Here is a 27,627-nt window from a genome sequence, read left to right as displayed (position 1 = left end):
CGTCTAACGCCCGCACAGGGCAAAGCAAATTATTAGCCTCCTGGTCAGCATTTTGAAAGGGAGGAGGACAGAAGGCCTGCAGAACAACAGGTCTGACCACATTAGTGGGGACCTTGGGGATATAACCCGGTCTCGGATGAAGGAACGCTTTAACCATACCCGGAGCAAACTCTAAGCATGACGGAGCCACCGATAATGCTTGAAGATCCCCTATTCTCTTGAGAGAAGAAATAGCCAGAAGGAAAAGAGCTTTCAGAGTAAGAAACTTCTCAGGAACCTCCTCAATGGGCTCAAAGGGGGCCTGGGATAAGCCTTGTAGCACAAAGGACAAATCCCAAGGTGGCACCCTAGAGCGAACTGCAGGCCTCAGCCTCCAAGTGCCACGAAGGAAACGAGATACCAAGGGGTCTTTCCCCACAGACATTCCACCCAAAGGAATGTGGTAAGCACCTATGGCCGCCACATAGACCTTTAAAGTGGACGGGGTCAGACCTGCAGTGAACCGTTCCTGCAGGAACTCCAGCACTGTACCAATTGGGCAGTGAACTGGGTCCAACCGACGGTCACTACACCAAGAAGTGAATACTCTCCACTTCAGGGCATAAAGTTTCCTCGTGGAGGGAGCTCTGGACTGTAGAATGGTCTCAACAACCTCGGTTGAGAGACCTGACTCTATGAGCTGGGCCCCCTCAGAGGCCAAGCCCACAGGTTCCACAGTTCTGGCCGAGGGTGAAATATCGAGCCCTCTGCCTGGGACAGAAGGTCCCTCCTGACGGGTAACTCCAGAGGATGCCCGTCGAGGAGGGACACAAGATCGGGAAACCATACTCTGCCCGGCCAGCGCGGGGCTATAAGAAGTAGATGGACCCGGTCCCTGCGAACTCTTTCCAGAACTCCCGGGAGCAGAGCAACTGGGGGAAAGGCGTACAGACGTAGCCTCGGCCACGTCTGTACCATAGCATCCAGTCCCAGAGGAGCTGGATGCGTGAGGGAGAACCAAAGTGGACAGTGAGACGTCTCTCGAGACGCAAACAGATCCACTTGTGCTTGGCCAAACTCCCTCCATATCAGCTCCACCACCTCGGGGTGGAGCCTCCATTCCCCGGGCCTCGGCCCCTGCCTCGACAGAGTGTCTGCTCCTATATTCTGTACCCCGGGGATGTAAGCTGCCCTGAGTGACAGTAACTTCCCCTGGGACCACAAGAGGATATGGCGTGCCAAGTTGGATAACGGGCGCGAGCGCAAACCCCCTTGGTGGTTGATATAGGCGACTACCGATGTGTTGTCCGTATGTACTAGCACATGGTGCCCCCTGAGATCTGTGATAAAGCTCCTCAGAGCCCGGAAGACAGCTAACATCTCTAGGCGATTGATATGCCAGGAACGATGATGGTCTTCCCACAGACCTTGAGACGAGCGACCCTCCAGGATCGCTCCCCAGCCCGTGAGGGAAGCATCCGTCGTTAGCAATTTGCGACGACAAGGAGCTCCCAACACTGGGCCCTGGGACAGGAACCAAGGCTTCTTCCACATAACCAAGGCACGTAGGCATCGCCGCGTGACCTTGATTGTGCGAAATGGGTTGCCCCTCGGGGAAAACCCCCTGGTCCTGAGCCACCACTGCAGGGGCCTCATGTGTAGCAGTCCAAAAGGTATCACGTTGGAAGCTGCTGCCATGAGACCCAACAGTCTCTGAAACTGTTTGACAGTGAGTAGCTGGCCTAGCTTTACACTTTTCACAGCTGCAAGGATGGAATCTATCCGTGGCGGTGACAGGCGCGCCTGCATCGACACAGAATCCCAAACCACGCCTAGAAAGGTGGTCCTCTGTAGTGGAGAAAGCACACTCTTCTTGGCGTTCAGCCGTAACCCCAACTCTTTCATGTGGGCGAGAACAACATCTCGATGTTGAACCGCCATCTGATGCGAATGAGCTAAAATCAACCAATCGTCGATGTAGTTCATAATGCGAATACCCTGGAGGCGCAGTGGCGCCAGAGCTGCATCCATGCATTTGGTGAAAGTGCGGGGTGATAAAGCTAGGCCGAATGGAAGAACTCGATATTGGTATGCTTTGCCCCCGAAAGCAAACCTCAGGAACTTCCAATGACACGGACGGATGGATATATGGAAATATGCGTCCTTGAGGTCTATCGTGACAAACCAGTCCTCGGACCTGATCTGTGGCACGATCTGCCTCAATGTTAACATTTTGAACTTGAGCTGCATGACTGACTCGTTCAGAACTCGAAGATCTAAAATGGGACGCAATCCCCCGTCCTTTTTTGGAACTATGAAGTACCGGCTGTAAAACCCGGTTTCCCTGCTGGAGGGAGGTACATATTCTATGGCCCCTTTCTCTAACAGAGTGTTCACTTCCTGTTCCATAACCAGAACCTGCTCGGGGCCCACCACTGTGGGCAGGACCCCCATAAACCGAGGTGGGCGTTTCTTGAATTGTATCTGATACCCTTTTTCTACGGTCTGCAGGACCCAACGAGAAACATTTGACAGTAGCTTCCACGCTGTCAAAGATTCTACTAGAGGTACCAGCCTCTCGAGACTGGTTTCTGGATTTTGTTGTTGTTGAGCAGTCAATTCGACGCCCTGTAACGGCGCACCGGCAGGGAGCGACCGAACAGACTGCTCTAACACCCTCCTCGGAGGGGGCGGGCATCCCGAGGCCACTACGTTTCCGGGTGGTCCTTGAGATATGTGCTCGCCGGAGACCGCTGCGCCCTGTAACACCGATGGCGGCAGGGTTGGCAGAACGGTCCCCTGAGGGTACCGAAGAGAGACGGGCACCGTAAAAAGAGGTGTTAACCGCTCTGCTCCGGGGGGAACTACCCTCATTAATCCTGAGCCCTCGGACATCAGGATTTCTTCCCAGCAGCCTTCTTGGCGGTAATAACGGTCCGCAGATCCGCTCTACCCCTCGAAGACTGCTGGGTTTGAGCGCGCCCTCCGTGTCCCCGAGATTTTTGTGGGGGAGCACGGGAGGACACACTCTGCTTTTGAGTGGCACGATGATCAGCGCTCTTTTTAGAGGAGTGAGGCTGCTCCCGCTCAGCAGCCTCAATGAATGAGCGGCGGGGGAGAAGTTTCTGGAGTGCAGCAGCCTGTTTTGAAGCTTCTTGCGATTTAGCTACCGCACTGTTCACTGCATCTCCAAATAGCCCAACAGTAGAAACCGGAGCATCTAAAAGAACATGTTTTTCTCTATCTTTGATGTCACTCAGATTGAGCCACAGATGCCTCTCAGTGGCCACCAGGGCTGCCATAGACCGCCCGATTGATTTAGCGGTCTCCTTGGTGGCCCTGAGAGACAAATCCGTGGCTCTACGCAGTTCGGCTACTGTGTCGGGACCAATACCCCCGCCCTCCTCTAAATCACCCAGTAATTCTGCCTGATATGCTTGCATAAGGGACATCGTATGCAGACACGCTGCAGCTTGACCAGCGGCTGCATACGATTTATGAATCAGGGAGGAAGTGAATTTAACTGGTTTGGTGGGAAGTGTAGGAGCCTTCAGGGAAGATGCCGTTGCTGGAGAGAGATAGCTCGCAAGCGTCTCTTCCACCTTCGGCATCTCCCCATAACCATACTCTTTATATTTGTAGATGGAAGAGTAATGTGATGTTTGAGGTGTAAATACTCTGTATGACATAGGTTTTCCCCACGATCTCGACACCTCGGTGTGGAGATCGGGGAAAAACGGAAGACTCCTACGCTGAGGCTGTGTACGAGATGGCAGGAAGCGTTCGTCGAGCTTGCTTTTCGAACGAACGTCCTGCCTATCCTCTGGCCACTCAAGAGAAAGTCTGTCAACTGCTCTTGTAACTACATCGAGCAGTTCTTCGAATGCATGAGACTGAGGTGGCGAATCCTCAGACTCAGCTTCAATACTCACAACATCCAACTCCTCAGAGCTGGATAGTTGCAGTACTGGTGCCTCTATCGGGGGGGAAGAAACCGCAGCGCGTGCTTCCACACCCTGATGAGAGGCACTGGATCTGTCAGTAAGAGGCTGAGATAAGGCAGAGCCCGTCTCAACATCCACTGACAGATCCATTTGCGAACCCCAGGTCTGAGATCGCCGCCGAGCCTCAGCCGCGGCGGGACCCGAGCCCTGGGGAACGTGGTCGGGATTGAACCGAGCCAACCGGGATCGGAGCGTCCGCAATGGAAGCGCACAGCAATGCACACAGTCACCACCCTCGAGTGCTGACTGGGCATGCTCCTCTCCCAAACAAACAACACAAAGAGTGTGTGTGTCACCTCCCGTTAAATAACGCGGGCAGGGATGGACACACACTCGATACTGCTGTTTGCTCGCCATATCTGAATAAATATATATAGACAGACAACACCAAATAACAAGACAGATTTCAACACAGAGCGCAACTGAAGACTCAGAAAGCTTTCGTTTTCTGTTTTGGGCCGGCTTTTATAGTTTCCTGGTATGTGACGTCACCCGCCTCTGACGTTCCGCCACACCATTGGACTGATTTTACATGTGCTTCAAGACGTCATCACGCAAAGCGTTCCCACAGCGTCATTTCTCGACGCAACGGGAGTTCCCTTGAAAGGGAACTGGGACGAGCAAATAGGATCCATGTCCCTCCATGCCTGCTTTCTGTCTTTCGAACACTTTAAAAATATGCTTAAATAAAAAGCACAATTCTCATTTGTAAAAAAAACAACAACAAAAAAACAACCTTGCTTGGTTGCCTGGTAGTCTAGGACCAGTTCACCCAAAATTATTTTTTATTATTATCATATATTCACCCTCATGTTGTTTCAAACCCATGTTGCTTTCTTTTTTTCTGTGGAACACAAAGCGAGATGTTTTGAAGAATGTTCATGCTGCTCTTTTCCATGCAAAGAAAGCACAAGCAGACATTTATATTCCACAGAATAAGTTTGGAACGACATGAATGAAACAAAAAAAAAAAATCACAGTAAGTTGAGTGTCTTCCCTGCTGGAAAATTCAGCATAAACCAGAAACCATGCTTTTCTGGTCCATCAGCACTTCCGCTTGCCATGATGGTGACAAGCAAACCAGTAACTGGCATCCCATGCTGGTCCCAGCATGCATTATATACCTTATGCTGGTGACAAGCAATGCTGGATTTTTTCAGCAGGGTTGTCTTCAGTTTAGACAATTCTGGATTAAGTGTGTCTCACTTTTTAATCAGAGAGGATTAAGGGTTAATGAGCAGTGTTCATTAATCTAGTCCCATTCGTAATTCTCTTTATATCACTTCCACGGGCTTCAGTCTCCATTGCAATGACTTAGATTTCTCTTAATTACAAGAACTTGTCCCTGTCTGACATTTTCACCAAAAATTATGGGATTACTCTGTTGTGATCATGAAAGGAGTAGTCCATCTATTATATATATATATATATATATATATATATATATATATATATATATATATATATATATATATTATTAATGTTGAAAACAGGATTTTAGGATTCTTTGATGAATATATCGTTCAAAAGAACAGCATTAATTTTAAATAGAAATCTTATTAGAACATTATAAAGTCTTTCCTGTCGATTCTTTTGATTAATGTAATGTATCCTTGCTGAGTGTTTTTTTTTTATTTTATAAAAGTATTTAAAAAAACAAGGAATTTTATGAAGTCTTTTGAAATTATAAGATAGCGTGAGGAAAAGAGAGATTTAAGTCAATAAACTGGTTGGATCTATCCTTTTAAACAGGCCTTGCTTTTTTTTTCCATTTTTAACTTTCTTTAGTGTGTAATGTTACTGTTTGAGCATGAACATTGTCAGCAAAGTTTACAAAGCACAAAGCCCACTGCAAAGGGAGTTTTTCTCTATGTCATTGAGCACTGTTTCTGAACTCCCTGAAATGCCTCGACTGTAGCCTTGAGTGTTCTTTCAGGAATGTAGACATCACAATATTTCTCAATTAAAATAATTCCTGCCCAAGGCATATGAAAAAAGGGGGGCGAGGCCTGGATGAGTTGCGTTAGGAGTGACAGCGTCCGCAATCTTAAAAACGCTACCTTCGGAGGATTCATCAAGGTAGGAGAGCATCAAGGCACGTCCAAATCCAATGTTAGCTTCACTTCCTGTCTCCTGAGATACCTTTCACCTGATTCATCCTTCGCTGCCTTTGATATCCCACAATCCTGTGCATTCCATTCTGTGACAGTTGGGCTAAAAACTAAAGATGGCATCTGAAAGTAGTGGTTGGTGGTCAGTTTGTGTGTAAATGTATGTTTTTGATCAATGGTTAGTGAGAAATTACTATTATACTAATTATTCCCTTAGTTATCACCGAAGCTCTCTCTATTTTGCTGTAGATCATTAAACCGTTACGCTGCCTCAGAAGTCTGTCTGAAGTTTTTGGACGCAGCCAGTGTGTTGATACTCGCAGTTATGGTAAAGGACGTGGCATTTCTTAAACACACTTAAAGCGGTTGACCAATCGCAACACACTGGTCCAGCCGACCAATCAGAGCACATTACGCTTTTTTGGAATTCAGGGCTTCATAGAGACAGGAAGTAAACAGAGCGATACTTACAGACTGGGGAAAGAGGTGCTTCAACAATGTAAAGTAAAATATGTGAAAAATAAGGTGTTTTTGCATGAAAGCATGAACACCTATTCAAGTAGACCCCAAAAACAAAATCAAGACTTCGCAAAAGGGCATAAAATGGCCTCTTTAAAGTCCCCCTGTGGTGAAAATCAAGCTTTTAATGTTGTTATGTCTATGTTGTATTTTTAATATGCTTTAAGACAAACATGTGCAAATTCATGTCAACACCATTTAGTATTTTCTCCTTAAAACTGCAGTGATCTAAAGATGGTTTGAAATTGCAGGTGTTTCTGACGTCACAACCAATCACATCAAGGTGTGATCATGAACTAGTGGATCTGGTGTGAGTGAAAGGAGGCAGGGCTAATTTGCATATTCATAGAACAGCGTATACTAAATGAGACAAGGGTTTAGAGTTACATTCAAGCTATTTTAAGGCATGAATCATTTTTTTTTCAAGGAAAAAAACGTTTAAATATGTCATTTTGGTGATCAAAGATGAGTTTTAAGGGATGAAATTATTGACTACAGGGGGACTTTAAATTACAGAAAATGACTAAACATATGACCGAACTATGAATTTTCTATTGATTTGAGTCCCACAATGTAAAAAGGCTAAATTAAAATGTAAAACTGCATTATTTTGGTGTACTACACTGGCTATCCCATAAACCCCCAGTGAAATATTATGCTTCTTACATCAGCAGATTTCAGACTGATATGTTAAACACATCAATCCAGGCGACCACTTATAGTCTAAGCATGCAGAAAAATTAAACAGCAAAAGCCTGAGTACAGATCCAACCATCTTAAGATAAACTTGTGATGAGGGGACTGTCTCTCCCTCCCTCTCTGCCCTCTTTCTTTCCCATAACCTCTGTCTGGCTGAACCATGAGTAAGCAAGACCACCCAGCCGTGAAATTTACTGACTGTGATACAGTTCTTTGTCCCGCTACACCTACTTGTGATAAACTTTCAAAGAGCGCTAACAGTAGTTTAAACAAAAGACTGAACCATTTTACCTGCAGATACACAAAACCCCTTTAAGAAAGCCGACTGCTGATAAACAAAACTCTCCTTTATCTGAAACGGGCAAAGGAAAAAAGAGAATGTATTTGATTTCCTTCCACATGTTTCTTTGAGGGCATGTTTAGGTGGAATACATTGGTATCAGATCACAGGTGATTATAATAGACTTTTCTTCAAAGCACAAAGGAAAAGTTTTGTGTTTAAAAATAGTGTCATTGCAAACAGGTAATTCCACTCTTCAGGGCAACTAACTCTTCTTCGTCTGATTTCTAAGATTAAATACTCAAATCTGCATTATGTTTATTTTGAAAATGAAATGCTAATTACAAAAAGAGGCACACACATTATCTCTCCAGTTGGGAAATGTAATCATTCATTCCCTTTTCGAGAGCCATTCATCCATGTTATGACCTGTGCTTGAACTCTTAAGTCTAGAAAACATTAACTTTTATATGGTCCATTTAAAGTAAAAATCTAAAGAAAGCTAGCTTTTACAATGTTTACTATTGGGAAGATCTGAGAGACAGTTTCCCCAAAAATACATTTCTGTCATTTGAATGAATTCCTTTTCTTTGCATGACACATTTACATTATTGTACTGAATATAGCTCTTTCGGGATTATCCTGAACATTGAATAAGCAAGCATTTCATGTATCATGGAACGAAAAAGAGAGGGTCTCTGAAGCGCGCGTAAAAGTCACATCCTTTTGATTTTCCCGGCAAAAACGTTCCGAGCCCTTCACATAAAAATCAGTCAGGCTTTACACAACCAAGGTCTCGTTTTTTTTAAGTTTCCTTACAAGCTGTTCACACATCGGCAATAAAAATGTGATTTACATGAATATACATGAAAATTCTTAGATATAGCTCCTTTAATTGAAATAAAGTTGAAATAAAATAAAATATATAAATTAAATTTGGCAATACTTTGCAACTAACTGAAATAAAATAAGTTTTAGTAATAAAAAAATGACAAAAGCACAAATTACTAAAACTGAAAATATAAAAATAAAATCTAATTGTTTACAGATCTTTTTACACCTTTAATGTCATATTAAAAAACCCCAAAAATAATAGTATAGGATATAAATAATACTAAATGAACACTTGAACTTTAAATTCAACATGTGTACCTGACGCTAACAATAAATATAGGCCAAACAAGCAATAATGAGTAACGACTCTTTCCACTCTTTTCACAAACTATTGTATAACTTCAGAAAACATTTCATTTTTAAATATTATTAAAATCACAGAGGATTAATCATAAGAAATATGGAAAAAAATTGTATATGAATTATAATTTTTGTTCTTTTTGCTGTCTGTTGTCTGTAGTCATCATCCATCCATCAATGGCACAAACTGTGTAAAATGTCAGTTAAGTGTGAAGGATCTACCTTTAAAATGGTTTCAAACATATAACTACCTCTTCTAGGAGGACCAATGTTCATGGTAACATCTGGATTCTACTGCCTTTTACTGACATATTAGATGGAAATGATGGAGGCAAACATGTATTTCACTGTAAAAAGTGAACAGTTGGATCAACTTAAAAAAATGACTTCAATTGGTAACACCTAAAGAAATTAAGTTTTCTCAACTTAAATTATCACATTTTATCGTGAAAAACGTGATCATTTAAGTTGAGAAAACGTAATTTCTTTAGGTGTTGCCAATTGAAGTAATTTTTTTAAGTTGATCCAACTGTTCACTTTTTACAGTGTACTTAGAAATGTCAGAAACCAGGTTTTACTGAGATTCTGACTGACATCACACATCACTTCTCAGCAATCAAACAAATGAATGACAAATAAGAGTGACGCACTCTTATGCGTCACTCTTATTTGTGCGTGCGTGTGTGTGCTCATCCGCATGAATAACTAAAAGAGGGATGTTAACCTCAAGAACTTTCAGTCCTTAATATCATCACAGTCTAAATCCCCACCCCAGGGGTGCATTCCTGCAATTTCACTGAGAGGACATGACATGTTTTTTAATCACTACACATCAAGGGCTGTGATTGACAGGCATCAGAAGGCCACAGAGGTGACAGGATTTGGGCCTTATATCACCATTTTAGAGCAAGTCTGAGTTGACATGGAGCTCTTCAACCACGACCAGCAGGATTAAAACCCACTGGGGCGGAATGCGATACGGAGGTGCCTAATCACACATGCACACACACAAACTGGCATTAATCTGCACCCCAGTGTGCTGGAATGGGGAGGCAACGTAATGCTGTGCCCATGTGTTTTTTTTGTTTGTTTGTTTTTTTGTGAGGAATGCAGCAAAAATCCACAAGAATCCAACCTGCTGCTGATCTAATCCCACAAAACACATAGTCATATATGAATAAATATAAAACCTGCACCAAACACTTTTAGCTTAATACCATCCATGCAATTTACTTACATTCAGACACTTCAAACCAATAATGCAAATCTGCTTAAAACACCCGAATGCACTCTTCAAACAAAACAGTATGTTCCATTTTTACTCATACTCAACACAGATACTTCAACATCCCACAACAAACATAATAATATCTTATTATGTTATTAATGTTTAGTCAACAATTAAAACTTAATGTCTTCCCAATATGTCACAATATTAAGACTCTTCAACTTATGACTAACATCACAAATAACTTATCACATCTGGAAGGACTAAAAACTTATAGGAATGAGACATTTTTCTTACTATCTCGTGTTTTTCTCCAGCAATGAGATTACAAGAGGATCAAATGGAGATTTTGACTTAAGTCTTGTGGCTCTGGTTTGTCTTCTGTGGAAAAAGATACTAGCAAATCTCCTCTAGAGCTTCAGAGATCTCAACAATGCCTTCAACTGTGCTCAAATTGACCAAGATACCGAAAGACTGCAATCAAAAGCATGATATTTTAGTACGAACACAGACATTAGTCATTAAATGAAAATATCTTTATGTCAACAATTGTGTCATGTGGTTCTATTGACAATTCTCAAAGAATTTTTGGAGAAACATCTGCGGCAAAGTTTACGTGACACACCTGAGAACATTTTTAACGACCCCTGAGCCATAAAAAAGCAACATCTGCCCCAAAACATTTTGTACTGGGAATCGATTCTTTAAAATAATGAAAACAGGAGATCTGCGATCAACAGAGACCAAAGAATCCAAACGTCAGCGGTCAAATATGAGAAGCGCAGTACTTTGTAATCTAGTTGTCTGATAAATCTGGCATATATTGCGAATATTGTTGGCTCTTGATGAAGTGCTTTTATTCCTCTTTTGTAAGTCGCTTTGGATAAAAGTATCTGCTAAATGCATACATGTAAAAGTACTATGTGGGTATCCACCTTTGATGATCTGATACTTACTGGGCTGTGCGACTTGTTGCTGGGTTATGCTTGCCATGGACCCTTTAGGTGGACTGATTCTGCTTCTTGGTTGGGCCACCTCGTCCTCTTCCTTTATATTAGTGTTTTGCGGGATATGCGACTGTGTTGTCCCATTGACCGGAGGCCTTTGGCCGGCTATATTGCCCTCACTTCCTGTCCGCATCACCTTCTCCCCCGTGCCGAGCATTTTGGGTCTGCCGGCAGGTGTATCCCGACGGGCCGAGGGAAGTTTGGAGCCGGGACCCGCCGAGGATGGGCGAGCAAGTCGTGAAGGTTTAGACATACTGTAGAAATGCTGGTTCAACTCGAGTGCACTCAATTAAGTCAGTTCATCAGTCACTCACATGGTATTCCATTTCAGTCGTCCAATCAAACTGTACAAGGTGAATATCCAGAATTGTGTTCCACAGGTGTCCAAACCCTCCCTGGATTTTCACCGTATTCCACAGAGAACGAACTGCACCGTCTTGGTATTACTCTCCCTCCTTATCTGTCATCTCTCTTCCTTCCTGTCCTTCTGTGTCTTTACTCACCGAACGAGTCCAGACGAGTGCAGGTAAAAGAACCAGACGGCGAGAGAGACGGAGGAGGAACGAGGGGGAAGGGGTAAATCACCACCTTTCCAAACGGAGCCTCCAGCGTTCCGAAGTGTATGCGTGTGCGCCTCGGGATGACTGACAAGGGGACAAACAGAGAAAAGCAGCCTGTTCCAATGTATCAGCGCATTCCAACACACAGTCACAATCTCTCTCTCATTCTGCCGTCCTAAACTCCAACTCTCTTTCTCTCTCTCCACCTTTTTCCTCTTGTCTAGATGCTCTCAGCTTGGAAAGGCAGAAAAAAGTCTCAATGCTTGGGAGCAAAAAAGGAAAAGAATGAAAAGGGAGGAGAAAAGGTCTTCTGTTGCTGTCACAGCTGTGTGTACTGATCCTCATGCGAGTCTCTCTCTCTCTCTGCTGTCTTCAGTTTAACGGGCTAGAAGACCATTGCTGTGGTGTGTGCTGTAGAAAATTACACATATACACACACGTGCCCGGGTATTTCTGGAGAATTACAAAGCGGCAAAAAGGAAAGCGGGATTACACTAACATAGCTAGTACTTGAGCTCTGCAGTCTGTGTGTGTGTATCAAAGCAAGGCATGCTGGAAGCTTTACTTTGTACTGAAAAGAGTTGGAAATGGAGGAAAAATCCTGTTTGCTGTTGTCAAAACAAGCACAAACACACTCGAAGAAAGTTTGCACAGCTAAATAGTCAAAAAAAGAGAGAGAGAGTGACAGAAAAACTTTCATTTCATTGTGCCAGTAAAAAATACAGCATAAGGAGTTTTATTTAGTTTTATTGCTGTTTCAGCAATATCACGGGTTCTTGGAGACAATTGTCATAAAAACTTTTTTCTTTTTTTTTTTTTTTTTTTGCTGCTACAACAAAACATCAGTAGTAAATAGACCAAAAATAAGTAGATCAAACTAAAATATACAAATTACTTATCTAATTTCTCATATTGCAAAACAATTCTAAAACCAACAATCATTTATTTCACATATGTATCATCAAATTAAATATATAAGATGTTATATGATCATTTTATTTAATATGTTTAGGCTATATAACAATTATAATAGTTTAAAATGTTTTATTTTTTATCATTTTTAATTGAATTTATGTGTGTTTACCATCATAATTCACTTACATCTAATAAAATCTCAGGGCATATGCTGAGCTTGTAAAAATTCATATCACCCGTCTCTCTTCATCGCTCAGATTTGCTCTACTCCGTCTCACAGAATAACTGTCAGTGCAGTTTTTACCCAGGGTGCTCAGAGTGCATATTAATCTGATACATCTCAGTTTACCATAAACAATAAATGTAACAATTTACTAGTAAAAACACACAAACTAAATATTATGGGTCAAAGAGGGTATTGGATAAAGGTTTTTGAACAGATAACCTACTAACCCAAAAGCCTGTGCCTCTCGCCGCTTCACTAGATCGCCGCCCTGTGATTCCATTTCACAGAAAAGCCCGGATCAAGCCATCCAGAGGCGGGATATTTACCTTTGGATTTTATACCCAGGGATCCCCAGTGGAGCAGATTTGGCTGCCACACAATCCATAAAAAAGCTATGGGTAAAATGCATACGCATCTAGACAAGAGATTTAAATGTACAACATTTGATCACTGGATTAAACCCCCGCTGACATGGCTTCAAACCATTCGGCCATCTGGACAAACCATACATCAATCATTTTAACACAAAGAAAGTGATCATATCGGAACATATCTGTGTGGCGGCTGGATTGAGAAGTGACCTATTTAAGAAGAGGCAAACAGATGTATCCTAACAACTTTCTTTTTTCATTCATGGATCACCAAAATGGACATTCTTTGCAAAGTACACGTATATGCATATCCATGCAGAGAAAAACTAAACCAGGGTACCATGGCTGACTTTTGACCTACATTTCTTTCCTACTAAATGACCTTTGACCATGCTATATACAAAACAGATGGGCCCATTTTTAAACGTTCAAACCTGTATAATGCAGATGTTGTGTATTGGCTTCTGTGTGCGCATACATATGTGTGGTTTGCATGTGATATGTGTGCCTCAGCCTGTGAGCTTGCATATGTATTTGCGTGTGTTATGGGGTAAATTAAAAGCCCTCTAATAATACACTATGTGTCTGCCTCATGGCTCCACCCTATGGACTCCATTCACTGCTTTAGCTCAGTGTAAGCTATATTTAACTCTTTAAATAATATATGACCTATGAGACTGCTTCATTTTAAACCATTTTCCATTCATTTTACCCACAAAACTATATACATTGTTTCTGCAACAAGTTCTTAATAAGGAGGGGTATTCATGAAACACAAGTAAAATGAATTTGTATACATTTACACAATTTTTATATAATGTATAATTATTTCAAAATTTGACATTAAATTATTAGCTTTTTTTAGTTTTGTAATTATTTTTTTTTATTTTTTAGATTTGTGCACTCCTTAATCTAATCATTTTATGTAATTGTAGCATTTTTTTTTTTTTTTTTTGCAAATCATCATTAAACTGTTTTGCGCTCACATTGTTCCAGGTTTTGCATACAATTAGGTAGATGGATCTGAGTAAATCGAAGGATTTTTTTTTCGATTCTTTGACAGCGGTGACCCCCACCTGACATATTCAACCCTCGTGTCCCGTTACTAAATAATCCAGCGCAAACAACGGGTGTGTATCAGGTAAAACATCTTAAGAGTTTCCCAGAAGCAAACAGATACATCATTATATCTTGAGTGTCTCATACCTGACTATCAGCAGAGTGAATCATTACTGTCGCGACATGAAAAGGGTGTGTGTGTGTGTGTGTGTGTGTGTGTGTATGTGTGTGTGTTTTCATGCCCCCAGGGGCCAGTTTCTTCAAACACATTCAGATTTTCATGAGCCAGAACTGAATTTTCCACAAGAGGCATACAACTCCTCAAGTGTTTCCTGTTATCCCTGATGATATAATCACACTACTATAGGAGTCTCACTGTGTCTTTGAAAGGGGTTGTTTGTGTCAAAAATGCATATTACTGCAGCAATAATAATAAGTTACCATACCTTACAGAATTGTATGGATATATATATATATAATTACTGATATTCACTAAGGTAAGCATCACTATTACTATTGCTCATCTGTGTGTTACAAGTTGCACAACTCTTCTTTTTCCGTCAACTTACATTTGCTGAAATTAGTGCTATATATCATTTACACCTTGTGACACTAAAATAGACCATTTAACCTTTTAAAAAAATCACACCTCCTCAACTCAGCACCTCACCTCCTCAGAGACACATTGCTCTTTCTCCAGACGCCTATAATGACTATTCCTGACTCACAGCTTTCATAACAGCATCGCAGGTTTTTGCGAAAAGAGAAGCTCATCTGAGGTAAGTGAAAACGACTCTTTAAAAAATGTCTCGTAGAGAGTTTAACCAGCAGACCAACAATTATACTGTTACATTCCTCAGTAATGAGCCGGAGATCGCACGTCAGACCACTTCAGGAATATACAGGGACTGAAATTCCAGATACTAGGAAAGAGAATAATTAACCTAAAAATGCCTAGAAGTCTTATAAAAAAATTCAAGGCTGAAAATAGTCAACTTCTTGGATGAAACGACCATGATTACTTTCCTCCAAGCCTGAGCAATAAAGACAGATCATAAAAGTATCATAAACTGTTGGGAAAAAAATGCTTAATAATTTATTCAGTACTATGGATGGACAAATACACAAATAAACAGACTGAAAGTAAAATGACACGGACATGTAATTTGTAAGATAAGACAAAAAATTCACTGGATTGATGGAAGAATGAAAGATTTTATAAGTCTAATAAAAATGATATAAACATGTAAGTAAAGCAGTGTCAAACTTTCAAAGGACATAGATGGTATTGTAGTGGGAGGAAACTTTCTTTTTCTTTAAGTTAGAATTAAAACACTAACAAAAAAACACAGAAAAGACTGTGACAGTGTTTGACAGTAAAATGATTTGCTGAGATTCCTGACCCCTGCGTCTCTGGGGCCCCCATGTGGCCTGACCATTAAACTCCATCTTCATCTGATACACTGCAGTGAATATAAACTAACGAATGCTTGCTCTGGCTTAAATGTGTGCCTTTTGAGTCCATTTAGGATGTTTAGAAGTCTCTCAATTATCAATAAGTATTTCTTCCCACAGGTGTGAAAGACTGTGTCACAAAAAAATGAATATTTGACTGTCTTGACATTTTGCAGAGTCACTCAGCAAAAGTGCATTATCTATCTTTTGTGATTACACTGACTAGTCCGCATTCATTGATTGTATTTTTTTAGTCCTGCTGGGAGAATTACAATTACAAATGATGCCTATTATCTCTGTTCTCCAATAAACCTTTTTTTGTCATTTGTTAACTTCTTGCTTTATTAAGACCAATGCACCACAAGTTAGCAAAGCTAGAGGAGTAATGGTTGAAGATCTCTTGAAGAGGATGTAAATAAGAGACAGTGACAGCAACCTTATGGGCTTATTGATTTTAGCTCAGCACTCTGTGCCAGGCTAATACAGGTCTAAAAGATGAGCACAGAACCGTTACAGAGCTGCCAAACAAACCAGTAGAAGTATTCCAGGTGCAAGATAAATCTCAGTTTAAATCAACTGAGCCACTTTTATATTCAAATCAAAACCAGTGCTTTTAAAACCAATACTAGACACATTTATCTGTTAGCGAGAAGAATTTGTACCTTATGTACATTAAACATCAAGCAAAAACCTTCAATAGAAGCAGATTAATTTAAAATGGTGAATGTGATTTTTGAGCATGAAATCAAGCGCTCTTGTGTAAGACTAATTACGCTGCTTTTCTTAAGGAGAGACATGGAGAAATCTGTACGGAAATGTCGTTTGAGGAGCAAATGCTGTACTTGCAATAGCTGAAATGTGTATTCAGCAGTTCAGTGGGCTGTAGCGTATTGAGATAACTGACGTCTTGCTAGACTTCATCTGCATTCTGGCCAAGACCTGCCCATTCAGGTCATGTTTTTGAGCCAACACCTGTGAGCTGTAAATGCCATGTGGCTGATTCCTCTGCAGCCAATTGTTAAAATAAATGAATAAATAGAAATTCTATATGTAAATATATAAAAGGTTGTTTTTTTTGGTCTCAAAACAATTTCATTTAAAATCATGTTTACTTCTATATAGTCATGTGCCTGCCAAGCAACTGCCATTGAGATGAATGGGAATCCTAAAAGATGGTTGCAAAGTCAGCCAGATTGCATCTTGCCATTTTGAGAAAGCTCTAGCCATTTTTTTGTCAGTTATCAATCAAATGGTCCCTGAATGTCCTACGGCTGCGCCATCTGAGACTGGAAACTCACCTGAACGCCTCAGTTGTTAGTTCTAAACTAAACTTGTAAATTCAGGTTCATCCGTTTTGTTTCTTTGTTTTCTCACTTTCTCTATCCTCTGAGCGAACACTGGCTATTTTTCTTGGCCCTTTCAGCATGCAGCTGGGTTATGTTAATATGTAATTATTCCACCGTCCAAACCATCAGAATGGATTTTAAAAGGTCACTGCAGTGAGTGTGAGAGCAGATAAAAGCCAGGGTCAGTGCTCAGTCTGAGGGTGACTAACATAACCACCAGCATGAACACCAAAACAGTGTGGCTGGAGTCAGGGGGTAGACAGAGTCATCGCTTTTTACTCCCATTTACTGGCTGTTAATAAAATGAATGGAATGGGATAAGGTCGTTGAGTGAGCATGCTGTATCTGATACTGCTAAATTCAGGTCTAACCTGGTCTTAGGACCTAAAGCTGCTAACACTAATTGAAATAAAGTTAGCAAAAAGCTAAATGTCGAATAACACAGGACTGTTAAATTTATAATCAGGTGCAAAATAATAATCATTACAAAGTTCATTTTCAAGTGTATTTAAGTGTGTTAAGAAATATAGTCATGAAATTGCCTTTTATTAAATTAATATTATCTTACCTGCAAGTACAGTTGTTTTAAATTACAAGTACATTACAAGTGCACATTCAATACCATTAAGAACACTTCTTTTTCACAAGGATATAATATTTAATATTTAAAATTAAAATAAACAATTAAATGGCATGTAATTCTGTTTTGCTGTCTTTTATCCTGTGAAGTTATTCTCCAAAAAAGTATGGCACAGTAACTTGTGTTAAACATGCTCAAACTACCTTTTTTCCTGCAACCTTGCTTGTCTGCACACACACACATCCATATACAGACACACACAGTCTCAAGACCATGGCTACTTCCCTATATAGTAGTCGAAAAAATATAGAACATACTTTATCACAGGGCTGCCAACTTTTGAGTTTAGCTTGGAGTGAGATTTTTTTTTTTTCGGGGGGGGGGGGGGGGGGGGGTGGATGTCAAAACAAATATTGCATCACAATAAGTGTAATTGTGATTGTCAAAACATTTGGTAACTAAATAGAATTTTATGAAGTTTAGTGACAACATGTTACACTGTAAAAAATGTCTAACCTCTCCAAGTCAAAATTTTCTAGTGACTGGTCACATCAAAATTTTTAAATTGGCCCAAGTGCAATTCTTGTTGCAATAGTCTGTTAACATTGGCTCAATGAGAAATAATATGTCAGACTAATTGAAAAATTTAGATGTGATCAGTCACCAGACATTTTTGACTTGGGGATGTAATTTTTTTTTTTTACAGTGTACAGCGTTTACATTGTACAATGACTGGTAGGATACAGTTTTTATTATTGCTTGACAAAAATTTCAAGATTTCAATTCCATTCTTGTGGTTTGATTCTGATTTTGATTCAATATTGACTAATTTGGATACATGTTTATTTTATTTAAAAAAATAATCTCACCTAATGCTGTAAACATATAGGGCCCAATCTGCTGGTATTATTAAAGGTTAAAAATAACAAATTAAATTAAATATAATGTAGTGTTTGTTATAATAACAATTATTTAATGACATAAGTAAAAATATAATAAATATGTAATATAGTGCTCAGCAAAATCTCCTCTCTAGCTATTTTTTCTATTCAATTAACATGCTATGGTCATTAAATGGCTTTCCTGAGGTAAATGTAACGTTATGTGACATAATTGTTTTCCTGATGTTATATTGACCTCTTTCAGTGGTTGAAAAACACTAATTGGTCGATATTATGTATACTTTCGGTAAGTTGTACTGCATCTTTAAATAAAAAAGTAACAGATGATCGGTTCACGTGCACTTGAACTGAGGCGCTCAGCGATCTGTCACGTCACATTTACAAGCGCCAAACGTATTTTTGTCTGAATTTCGTAATAAAATTGACGGAATCTAAGACCTGAGAATTAGTTCAATATTAAAAGTACCTCTTTTTGCCGCAATTTTTCTGTGCGTGAGAAAATGGATGTGTGGCGTGAGAGCGTGTGAAAAGTGTCAATTGCGTGAGTCTCACGCTCAATGCGTGAGAGTTGGCAGCCCTGCTTTATCAGCATTCGCAAAGTAACTACAAAGTCAAGAGAGTATGCGATTTTGGATGCAGCCCATGTGTCTCTTTTCTTGATGCATTACTAAATGGAAGGACAAAAAACATCCTGAGGCCATGGCGCGTACAGCAGATACAGACAGGTACACTGATGACGTCCATACTTCAATTCAATTCACATTTTTTTGTATAGCGCTTTTCACAATACATATTTCACAAATGCATGTCTACATTACAATTCAGAGTGATCTGTTATCGGATTTGAAAGTGTCCAAGTTATGTATTTCAGAAATGTACATATGCAAATCACGCAGTAATCTAACAATGGATTAATTTAAACAATGGATTAATTTAAGGCAGAAACAATGAGCTCATTGAAGTAAAGAATACATGTTGTTAACAAATGTTTAGGATATATAGAACATTTTTGCATTTATCATGTTCAGCTGACAGCGCAAAAACAACATTCTCACACCATACTCTCAATTAACAAATGTCATTAGAACTACAGAGAGGAAAATAAGTATTTGAACACCCTGCTATTTTGCAAGTTCTCCCACTCATGGGGGAAATCATGGAGGGGTCTGAAATTGTCATCGTAGGTGCATGTCCACTGTAAGAGACATAATCGAAAAAAAAAAAAATCCAGAAATCACAATATATGATTTTTTAACTATTTATTTGTATGATACAGCTGCAAATAAGTATTTGAACACCTGTCTATCAGCTAGAATTCTGACCCTCAAAGACCTGTTAGTCTGCCTTTAAAATGTCCACCTCCACTCCATTTATTATCCTAAATTAGATGCACCTGTTTGAGGTCGTTAGGTGCATAAAGACACCTGTCCACCCCATACAATCAGTAAAAATCCAACTACTAACATGGCCAAGACCAAAGAGCTGTCCAAAGACACTAGAGACAAAATTGTACACCTCCACAAGGCTGGAAAGGGCTACGGGGAAATTGCCAAGCAGCTTGGTGAAAAAAGGTCCACTGTTGGAGCAATCATTAGAAAATGGAAGAAGCTAAACATGACTATCAATCTCCCTCGGACTGGGGCTCCATGCAAGATCTCACCTCTTGGGGTCTCAATGATCCTAAGAAAGGTGAGAAATCAGCCCAGAACTACACGGGAGGAGCTGGTCAATGACCTGAAAAGAGCTGGGACCACCGTTTCCAAGGTTACTGTTGGTAATACACTAAGACGTCATGGTTTGAAATCATGCATGGCACGGAAGGTTCCCCTGCTTAAACCAGCACATGTCAAGGCCCGTCTTAAGTTTGCCAATGACCATTTGGATGATCCAGAGGAGTCATGGGAGAAAGTCATGTGGTCAGATGAGACCAAAATATAACTTTTTGGTCATAATTCCACTAAACGTGTTTGGAGGAAGAAGAATGATGAGTACCATCCCAAGAACACCATCCCTACTGTGAAGCATGGGGGTGGTAGCATCATGCTTTGGGGGTGTTTTTCTGCACATGGGACAGGGCGACTGCACTGTATTAAGGAGAGGATGACCGGGGCCATGTATTGCGAGATTTTGGGGAACAACCTCCTTCCCTCAGTTAGTGCATTGAAGATGGGTCGAGGCTGGGTCTTCCAACATGACAATGACCCGAAGCACACAGCCAGGATAACCAAGGAGTGGCTCTGTAAGAAGCATATCAAGGTTCTGGCGTGGCCTAGCCAGTCTCCAGACCTAAACCCAATAGAGAATCTTTGGAGGGAGCTCAAACTCCGTGTTTCTCAGCGACAGCCCAGAAACCTGACTGATCTAGAGAAGATCTGTGTGGAGGAGTGGGCCAAAATCCCTCCTGCAGTGTGTGCAAACCTGGTGAAAAACTACAGGAAACGTTTGACCTCTGTAATTGCAAACAAAGGCTACTGTACCAAATATTAACATTGATTTTCTCAGGTGTTCAAATACTTATTTGCAGCTGTATCATACAAATATATAGTTAAAAAATCATACATTGTGATTTCTGGATTTTTTTTTTAGATTATGTCTCTCACAGTGGACATGCACCTACGATGACAATTTCAGACCCCTCCATGATTTCTAAGTGGGAGAACTTGCAAAATAGCAGGGTGTTCAAATACTTATTTTCCTCACTGTATATCATCACAGTTATTTCAAATATAACTCATTGTGAAAAATCCAAGTGAAGCTGAATTTGCAGCTTCCAGCGAATTAACACATTATAGTTCAACAGCTGTGGAACACAAAACAAACTGAAATAGCTTATAATGACATTCCCATGTTCCTCTGCTTTAGCATATTCACACTGAAAAACAGGAAGGGGTGTCGTTTCACATCGTGGTGCTAATGGAATACCAAATTAATTAATGATCGCTAGAGCATTCACCATCTTATTCTCAGTCAGCTCGACTCTCAAAATAGCTTCATTAGTCACTGGTAATTAGGCGGGCATATTGAATGTCTCACTGTGTTATAATACAGAAGGGATGAAACAGCTATATCCTCATTATATAACAACCAGTCAGGCAGTAGTGATGAGCCTCCGTCCAATCTGCAAGGCCAGAGCCTGAATATGCAAAGTATGCAAATGTCCATATTAGGGATTTGTGATAATGGAGTGGAAGGAACAGGCAGACTGAACCAAAGATAGGTGGAGAGACAGACAGGCAGATATAATTATTCTGGTTACTGTCATCAGTGAAAACTATCAAATGCTACAAATGTTGTGCATTGTTAAACAGAAAAAATGGCAATCTGTAGACATCACAAAAGATAAAGAAAAGGGAAATTGGACCCATGTATACAGCTTAACCAGGGATGCGTTTCCAAAAAGCATCATTAGCCAACTATGTTCGCAAGTTCCGTCGTTATCAGCATAGTTCAACGAGTCAGTGTTTCCCGAAACCATCGTTCTAATGAACATTTGCAAACAGTATCGCAAAGTTGTGTAGTTGGAACGACAGCTCTCGACCTGTGTTTAGAAGCATAGTTTCTAGTTTGCATGACATGTGGACTTAATAAATCCTTATCTTGAGTAAAATTTATATGTGGTAATTTATGTCCACATGACTGTAATTTATAGCAAAACATCTAGCGTTAATTTGATCTCAAACAGATTAATTAAAGTAAGTTATTACTCCACCACGTGCGTGACGTCATAAACCAACATGGTTGAACGACCACTTTGCGACAATACGGTTTCGGTAAACAGTCGTGACTAGCTAGATTTCTTCAACGATGCATCGTACTATGGTAGTTAAGCAGCGAGTTACGTCATTGTTCGGGAAACACACCCCTGGTAAATTATGTAAATGCACTGCAGTCAAAGTGCATACTGCATGAAGCAGTGTTGTAAGCATTAACAACATTAAATTAAGCTGAATCATTGCAGTAGAATGTCATAGCGTTGACGCTATGGGAAAGACTCTGCGTGAGCCGGTGTCTGAAGCACGAGTCTAAATGTGATTGGCCAGGGATGAAATATCGTCCCCCAGGATCGGGATTTCCCATGGAGGCTGTCCAACTAGGAGAAACTAGGTCCGCAAACCACACTCGGGCTGGCCAGAACGGATGCAATAGAAGAAGGTGAACTCGGTCCTGGAGAACCCTTGCTAGAAATGCTGGGAGCAGAGCTATCGGACGACAGGCGTACAGACGCAACCTCAGCCACATCTATACCATGGCGTCCAGCCCCAGAGGAGATGGAGGTGAGAGGGCAAACCAGAGAGGACAGTGGGTTGACTCCTCGGAGGCAAACAGATCCACTTCCACCCGGCCATACCTCTGCCATATGGACTCTACTACTTGATGTTGTAGACGCCACTCCCCGTGCCTCAGCCCCTGTCTTGACAGGATGTCTGCCCCCAGATTTAAATGCCCCGGAATGTAGACTGCCCATAGTGAAAGAAAATTGGTTTCTCTTTTGGCAATCGAAAACTGCACCCCATTCCTTGAGATAAGCGTCCATCATGAGAGCCTTGTAACAGCAACACTCCCCCAAAAAGATTCTTAACTTGCAACACAGAAAGCTCCTGACCTAGCCTGATGCCTTTTACAGTGTTCAGGATAGAAATTGCATGTGCAGGAGACAGATGTGCCTGCATCGTGTTTGAATCCAAACCACCCCTAGAAAGTGGTTTTCTGTTCTTGGAGAAAGAACACTTTTCTTGGAGTTTAACCTGAGTTTAACCAGACGTTTCATATGAGCGAGCACAACATCTCGATGCTGTGCTGCTAACTCTTCCAACTGCGCAAGAATGAGCCAGTCGTCTCTGTAATTTAATACATGGATACCCAAGGGGATCCAGATCAGAATCCATGCATTTGGTGAACAGGTCAAGGCCGAAAGGAAGTAATCAATATTAATAAGCTTCGCCCCGAAAGCAAATCTGAGAAACTTTCTGTGTTCTGGCAAGATCTCGATGTGTAAGTAGGCGTCTTTTAGATCTACCATCACAAAACAAATCATCATATTGTATTTGTGACACTATGAGCTTAGGAGAGTGAGCATCTTGAACATGGATGTCCAAAGAGTCCAACGCAGACCCACTGAGAGACATTGGGCAGAAGTTGCCACACTGAAGCAAATTCTGGCAGAAGAATCCATAATTTTGGTCTGCTCGAAGTCCTGAATCAGTGAACTGGCAGGAAGTACTCAAGCTGGCTGAAGAACAGTATGTATTTGTGAGCGAAGATGGGGCAAATGGCCCGTTAGGCATCTCTACTTCCCGAATCACCGAAGGCGGCGGGATAAGTACAAAAGTCCTCTGAGAGCCCCGAAGGGAATCTGGAACATGATGGGGCAGTGTAACCAGAATCCCTCCGGGAGGGGGCGCTCTCAGGGACCAGGGCCCAAAGGAGCCACGACTGCTTTTTCTCAGCTGCTCTTGTGGAGATGACTTCCCTCAGGTCAGTCCATCCCCTAGGCAGAGAAGTGTGGGTCGCCCGGACCCAAAAAGCCACATTCTCCTTTTGCTCCTCTCTATCATCTTTCTTGGATCTAGGCCCTGGTCGATCACGGCTGGAGGAGGCTGCCAGCTCCTGGACCTGACGAGGGATTAGCTCCTTGAACGCCGCTGATTGATGTTTCACCTCCTGATACCAGTCGACAACTGTATTTACAGTGTCTCCAAACAGGCGAAATAGGGCGAAATCGAGGAGTCAAGAAGAAAGGCCTTTTCTCTTTCTTCAATGCCAGCTAGATTGAGCCACAGATGCAGCTCCATGGTAACTACTGCAGCCATTGAATGGCAGATGGCCGCCTCAGGACCCAAGCCCTCACTGTGGTCCACGTCTTTGAGCAGGCCAGCCTGTTAGCCTGCATACCAGCTTGGCCAGCTGCCGACTAAGCTGGATGCTACCCTAAACGGCTTAGTGGGTAAGGCGGGTTTCCTCCACAATGGAGTAACAACCTCAAGCACGACAAGCAACAACCTCAAGCAGCTCCTCAAAAGCGGCAGACTGAGGAAGCTGCTCTGATGATGCACACACCTGATTATTAAACACATACAGACAAGACATGTGCTCTAAAAACATACGGGTTCTGAAGAATAGTCTCGCTTTCCCAGCTAATCTGACTCTACAGCATGATTTCACCATCCAGCTAGGTTTATCATCTATTACCCAGTCAAGGTCAGTCAGAAATCTTGGAGTAACCTTTGATGACCAGCTGACCTTCAAAGACCACTTTGCAAAGACAGCTCGGTCATGCAGGTTTGCACTACTCAACATCCGGAAGATCAGGCCTTTTTTTAACTGAGCATGCAACTCATCTTCTTGTCCAGACCCTGGTCATTTCTAGGCTTGATTACTGCAATGCTCTTCTGGCTGGACTTCCATTGTGTGCAATCAAACCTCTACAAATGATTCCGAACGCTGCAGCACATCTTGTCTTCAACAAAATCTCTCTGCACTGGTTACCACTCGCTGCTCACATCAAGTTCTAGCCATTGCTTACAGATCTACCACAGGGTCTGCACCCTCCTACTTCCACTTGCTCTTACGAGTCTACGAGTCTACATCCCTACCAGAAGTCTATGTTCGGTAAATGAGCAAAGGCTCGTGGTACCATCACAGAGAGGCACAAAATCACTCTCCAGAACATTTTCGTTCACGGTTCTTTGCTGGAGGAACAATCTCCCCGCCTTCATCCTGAAGGCAGAATCCCTGACAACATTCAAAAGACAGCTGAAAACTCATCTCTTCCGTGAGCACTTAACCTCATCATAAAAAATGTAAACAATTCTATGCTTTTACTTTTCTTTAATCCCTCCCTATTCTAGCTTAGTCAAATACTAATAAATACCATAATAATACATAAATAATATTATAATAACACTAGCATGGTGGTATATGACAGGGATTTTCAAACCTTTTGAGGCCAAAGACCCCAATTATGATGATCTACAATTGATGTACGAAAGCAGTGGTTCTTAAAACATTGTCCACAACAATATTCAAAGGTCCTGTGACTTTGCCAGTTGTTTATAATTTACTGGATTAGGATTTTTACAAATATTGTACTCAATTTCTACCCGAAATATTTTAGAGTTTACTAGAAATATCCATTACAAAATTACACAGAATTTTGAGATTTTATTAATTTACATGATTCTTCCAAGTCTATAAATCACTCTTTTAAAATGAGGCTACCTCATATGTCAAGGTTTTTCAAGACCATGGGAATCCTGAGTCATCTTGAAGCTCCCTTAAAAGTTTGAAAAAATATTAAATTATCTTTAAATGTAATTAAATAAAATTTAAAGTAATTATTAGATAATATAAATATCAATAATACTGATAAATATAAAAAAAATATATACTTATTAATAATATCTATAACACATTAACTTTGACAGCCCTAAAAATATGTGTTATAAAATCATTTTCTCATAAAATTTTCTATGGACCGGGGTTAGACAAACTTGGGGATAGTTTGAAAACCCCTGGTATATAACATTCCTCATGCCTCGGACTCAATTGCTGGATAACTAGTCGATCATCATGACCCATCCCTAGTCTTAGATGTTCTTTGGTCATTAGAAAAGAAATCACACATGTTTCTGATTGGCCCTTTGCTTTAGCTTGGAGTTAAAGGGTCACAAAGCTTGGCCCACTTTTTTCTCTGCTTGACTGGATGGCATGTCATGTACGTGTGTACACATGTGTTTCTGCCTTTGCTCTGACATAAACACACCCAGTCTGACCTCGGTGGCACGTGTATGTCAGCCAAACCCTCCTAGAGAGCTTCCTGTGCTGTATTCACACACGAAAATGTTCCTTGTGGAACCTATGGAAAGCCAGCAGGAATAATTATACATCTGGCTAGAGAGGGCCTGAATGAACTGCTGAAATCTCACAGGAGGAAGAGAGAGAGAGAGAGAGAGTGTGAGAGAGAGAGTGTTAAAGAAAATAAAGAGATGGAGGACAGGGTGAAAAGAAAGAGAGAGTGAAAGAGGTAGCAGGTGGCCTCTTTCCCGAACTGAGGCATTGAATTAACCATCACTTCATTAGATCCTCGTCAAATTCCTCATTTCGACATCAAAGACTTCCCGCATTCTCCACCACATCCTTTCTACAATTCTCAGGACAATGAACTGCCCAAATCTCAGCAAAGAGTTCCAGAGAAATAGTCATAAAAATCAATGGAGGGTCTTGGGATGCATTAGAATGTCTCTCAAAGTCATGAAGAAGTTCTGCAGAGAAACTTTCTGTCAATGGGGAAATTTGAATTAAAGTGGTCACCATTTTTTTCAAGTTTTCAATGGGTTATTTCTTCCTGGAGACTAATTTAGGTGACAAACCACAAGAATGTCCTTCATCCCAAAAATAAAAACACATATCTGTAACTAATTTAAACAGAACATAATACAACATACAATATAACTGGCCATCAGAACCAAGTTACTAAGACAGACCATACAGTTTATAATTCAACCAAAAAAATAATTTACTCACCCTCATATCACTCCAGAACTGTATGATTTTTCTTTCTTCTGATGTTAGACATAACAATACAATATTCTACAATACTAATGTTAGTTTTTTTACAATTCAATATAGTACATTGACAAGAAGATTAAATAAAAAGTGAGACCACACACTTAAAAAGACAGCTAGAAGGGGTTTCCAAGCTATTAGGCTAAATGCAAATTCACGCATTCCTGACACAATTTGTTGTATTATTATTATTTTTATATTATTATGCCTTTGTAAATGGTATAGGTTTGTGTCAGGCAAACTACTCCAGATGGGACAAACACCCCATAGAATCCCATGCATATTTGAACCACTGAGAAATTGAAAAATAAATATTACCACATTTGCAGATGTGGGGGCATGGAATTTTTACCATATTTATTTTATATGACTTGTTTTTATTATCATTGCTGGCACTTAGATTTTTTTTCTTATATTGCTTTGGCAATATTATATGTAAAATAAGCATGTCAATAAAAATCCAATTGAATAAGAGAACTGAATAAGACAGAGAGAGGATGAATTTGAGAGAATAAGAGAGAGAGAGAAGGAGAAGGTGAAAAGAGGCTTCCCGTGTGAGAGAGAACAGAAGAAAAAGATACTGTACAGCAAGAGACAATCATTAAGAGTGATGGATGAAGAATAAAC

At 40.8% G+C, this 27,627-nt stretch overlaps 1 protein-coding gene across 10 annotated transcripts in view; it reads right to left on the bottom strand.

Moving 5' to 3' along the window:
* The window catches only part of kiaa1217 (KIAA1217 ortholog), a 128,810-nt gene that overhangs the window by 87,090 nt on the left and 14,093 nt on the right, over positions 1 to 27,627 (bottom strand). For 4 of the 10 annotated variants that reach the window (XM_079863242.1, XM_079863244.1, XM_079863245.1 and 1 more), the window contains exon 1: positions 10,971 to 11,371. The exons of 1 other annotated variant lie outside the window; for it this stretch is intronic. In XM_079863242.1, coding sequence (XP_079719368.1) covers positions 10,971 to 11,274 — 304 coding nt within the window. In that variant the 5' untranslated portion in view covers positions 11,275 to 11,371. Of the gene's footprint in view, positions 1 to 10,970; positions 11,376 to 27,627 lie in introns of those variants that run through there. 5 more of the 10 variants (XM_079863248.1, XM_079863247.1, XM_079863246.1 and 2 more) reach the window with 3 other exon arrangements.

Source organism: Squalius cephalus, assembly GCF_949319135.1.
Source record: "Squalius cephalus genome assembly, chromosome: 25".
NCBI classification, from domain to species: Eukaryota; Metazoa; Chordata; class Actinopteri; order Cypriniformes; family Leuciscidae; genus Squalius; species Squalius cephalus.
This window is presented reverse-complemented; position numbering and strand designations above follow the sequence as displayed.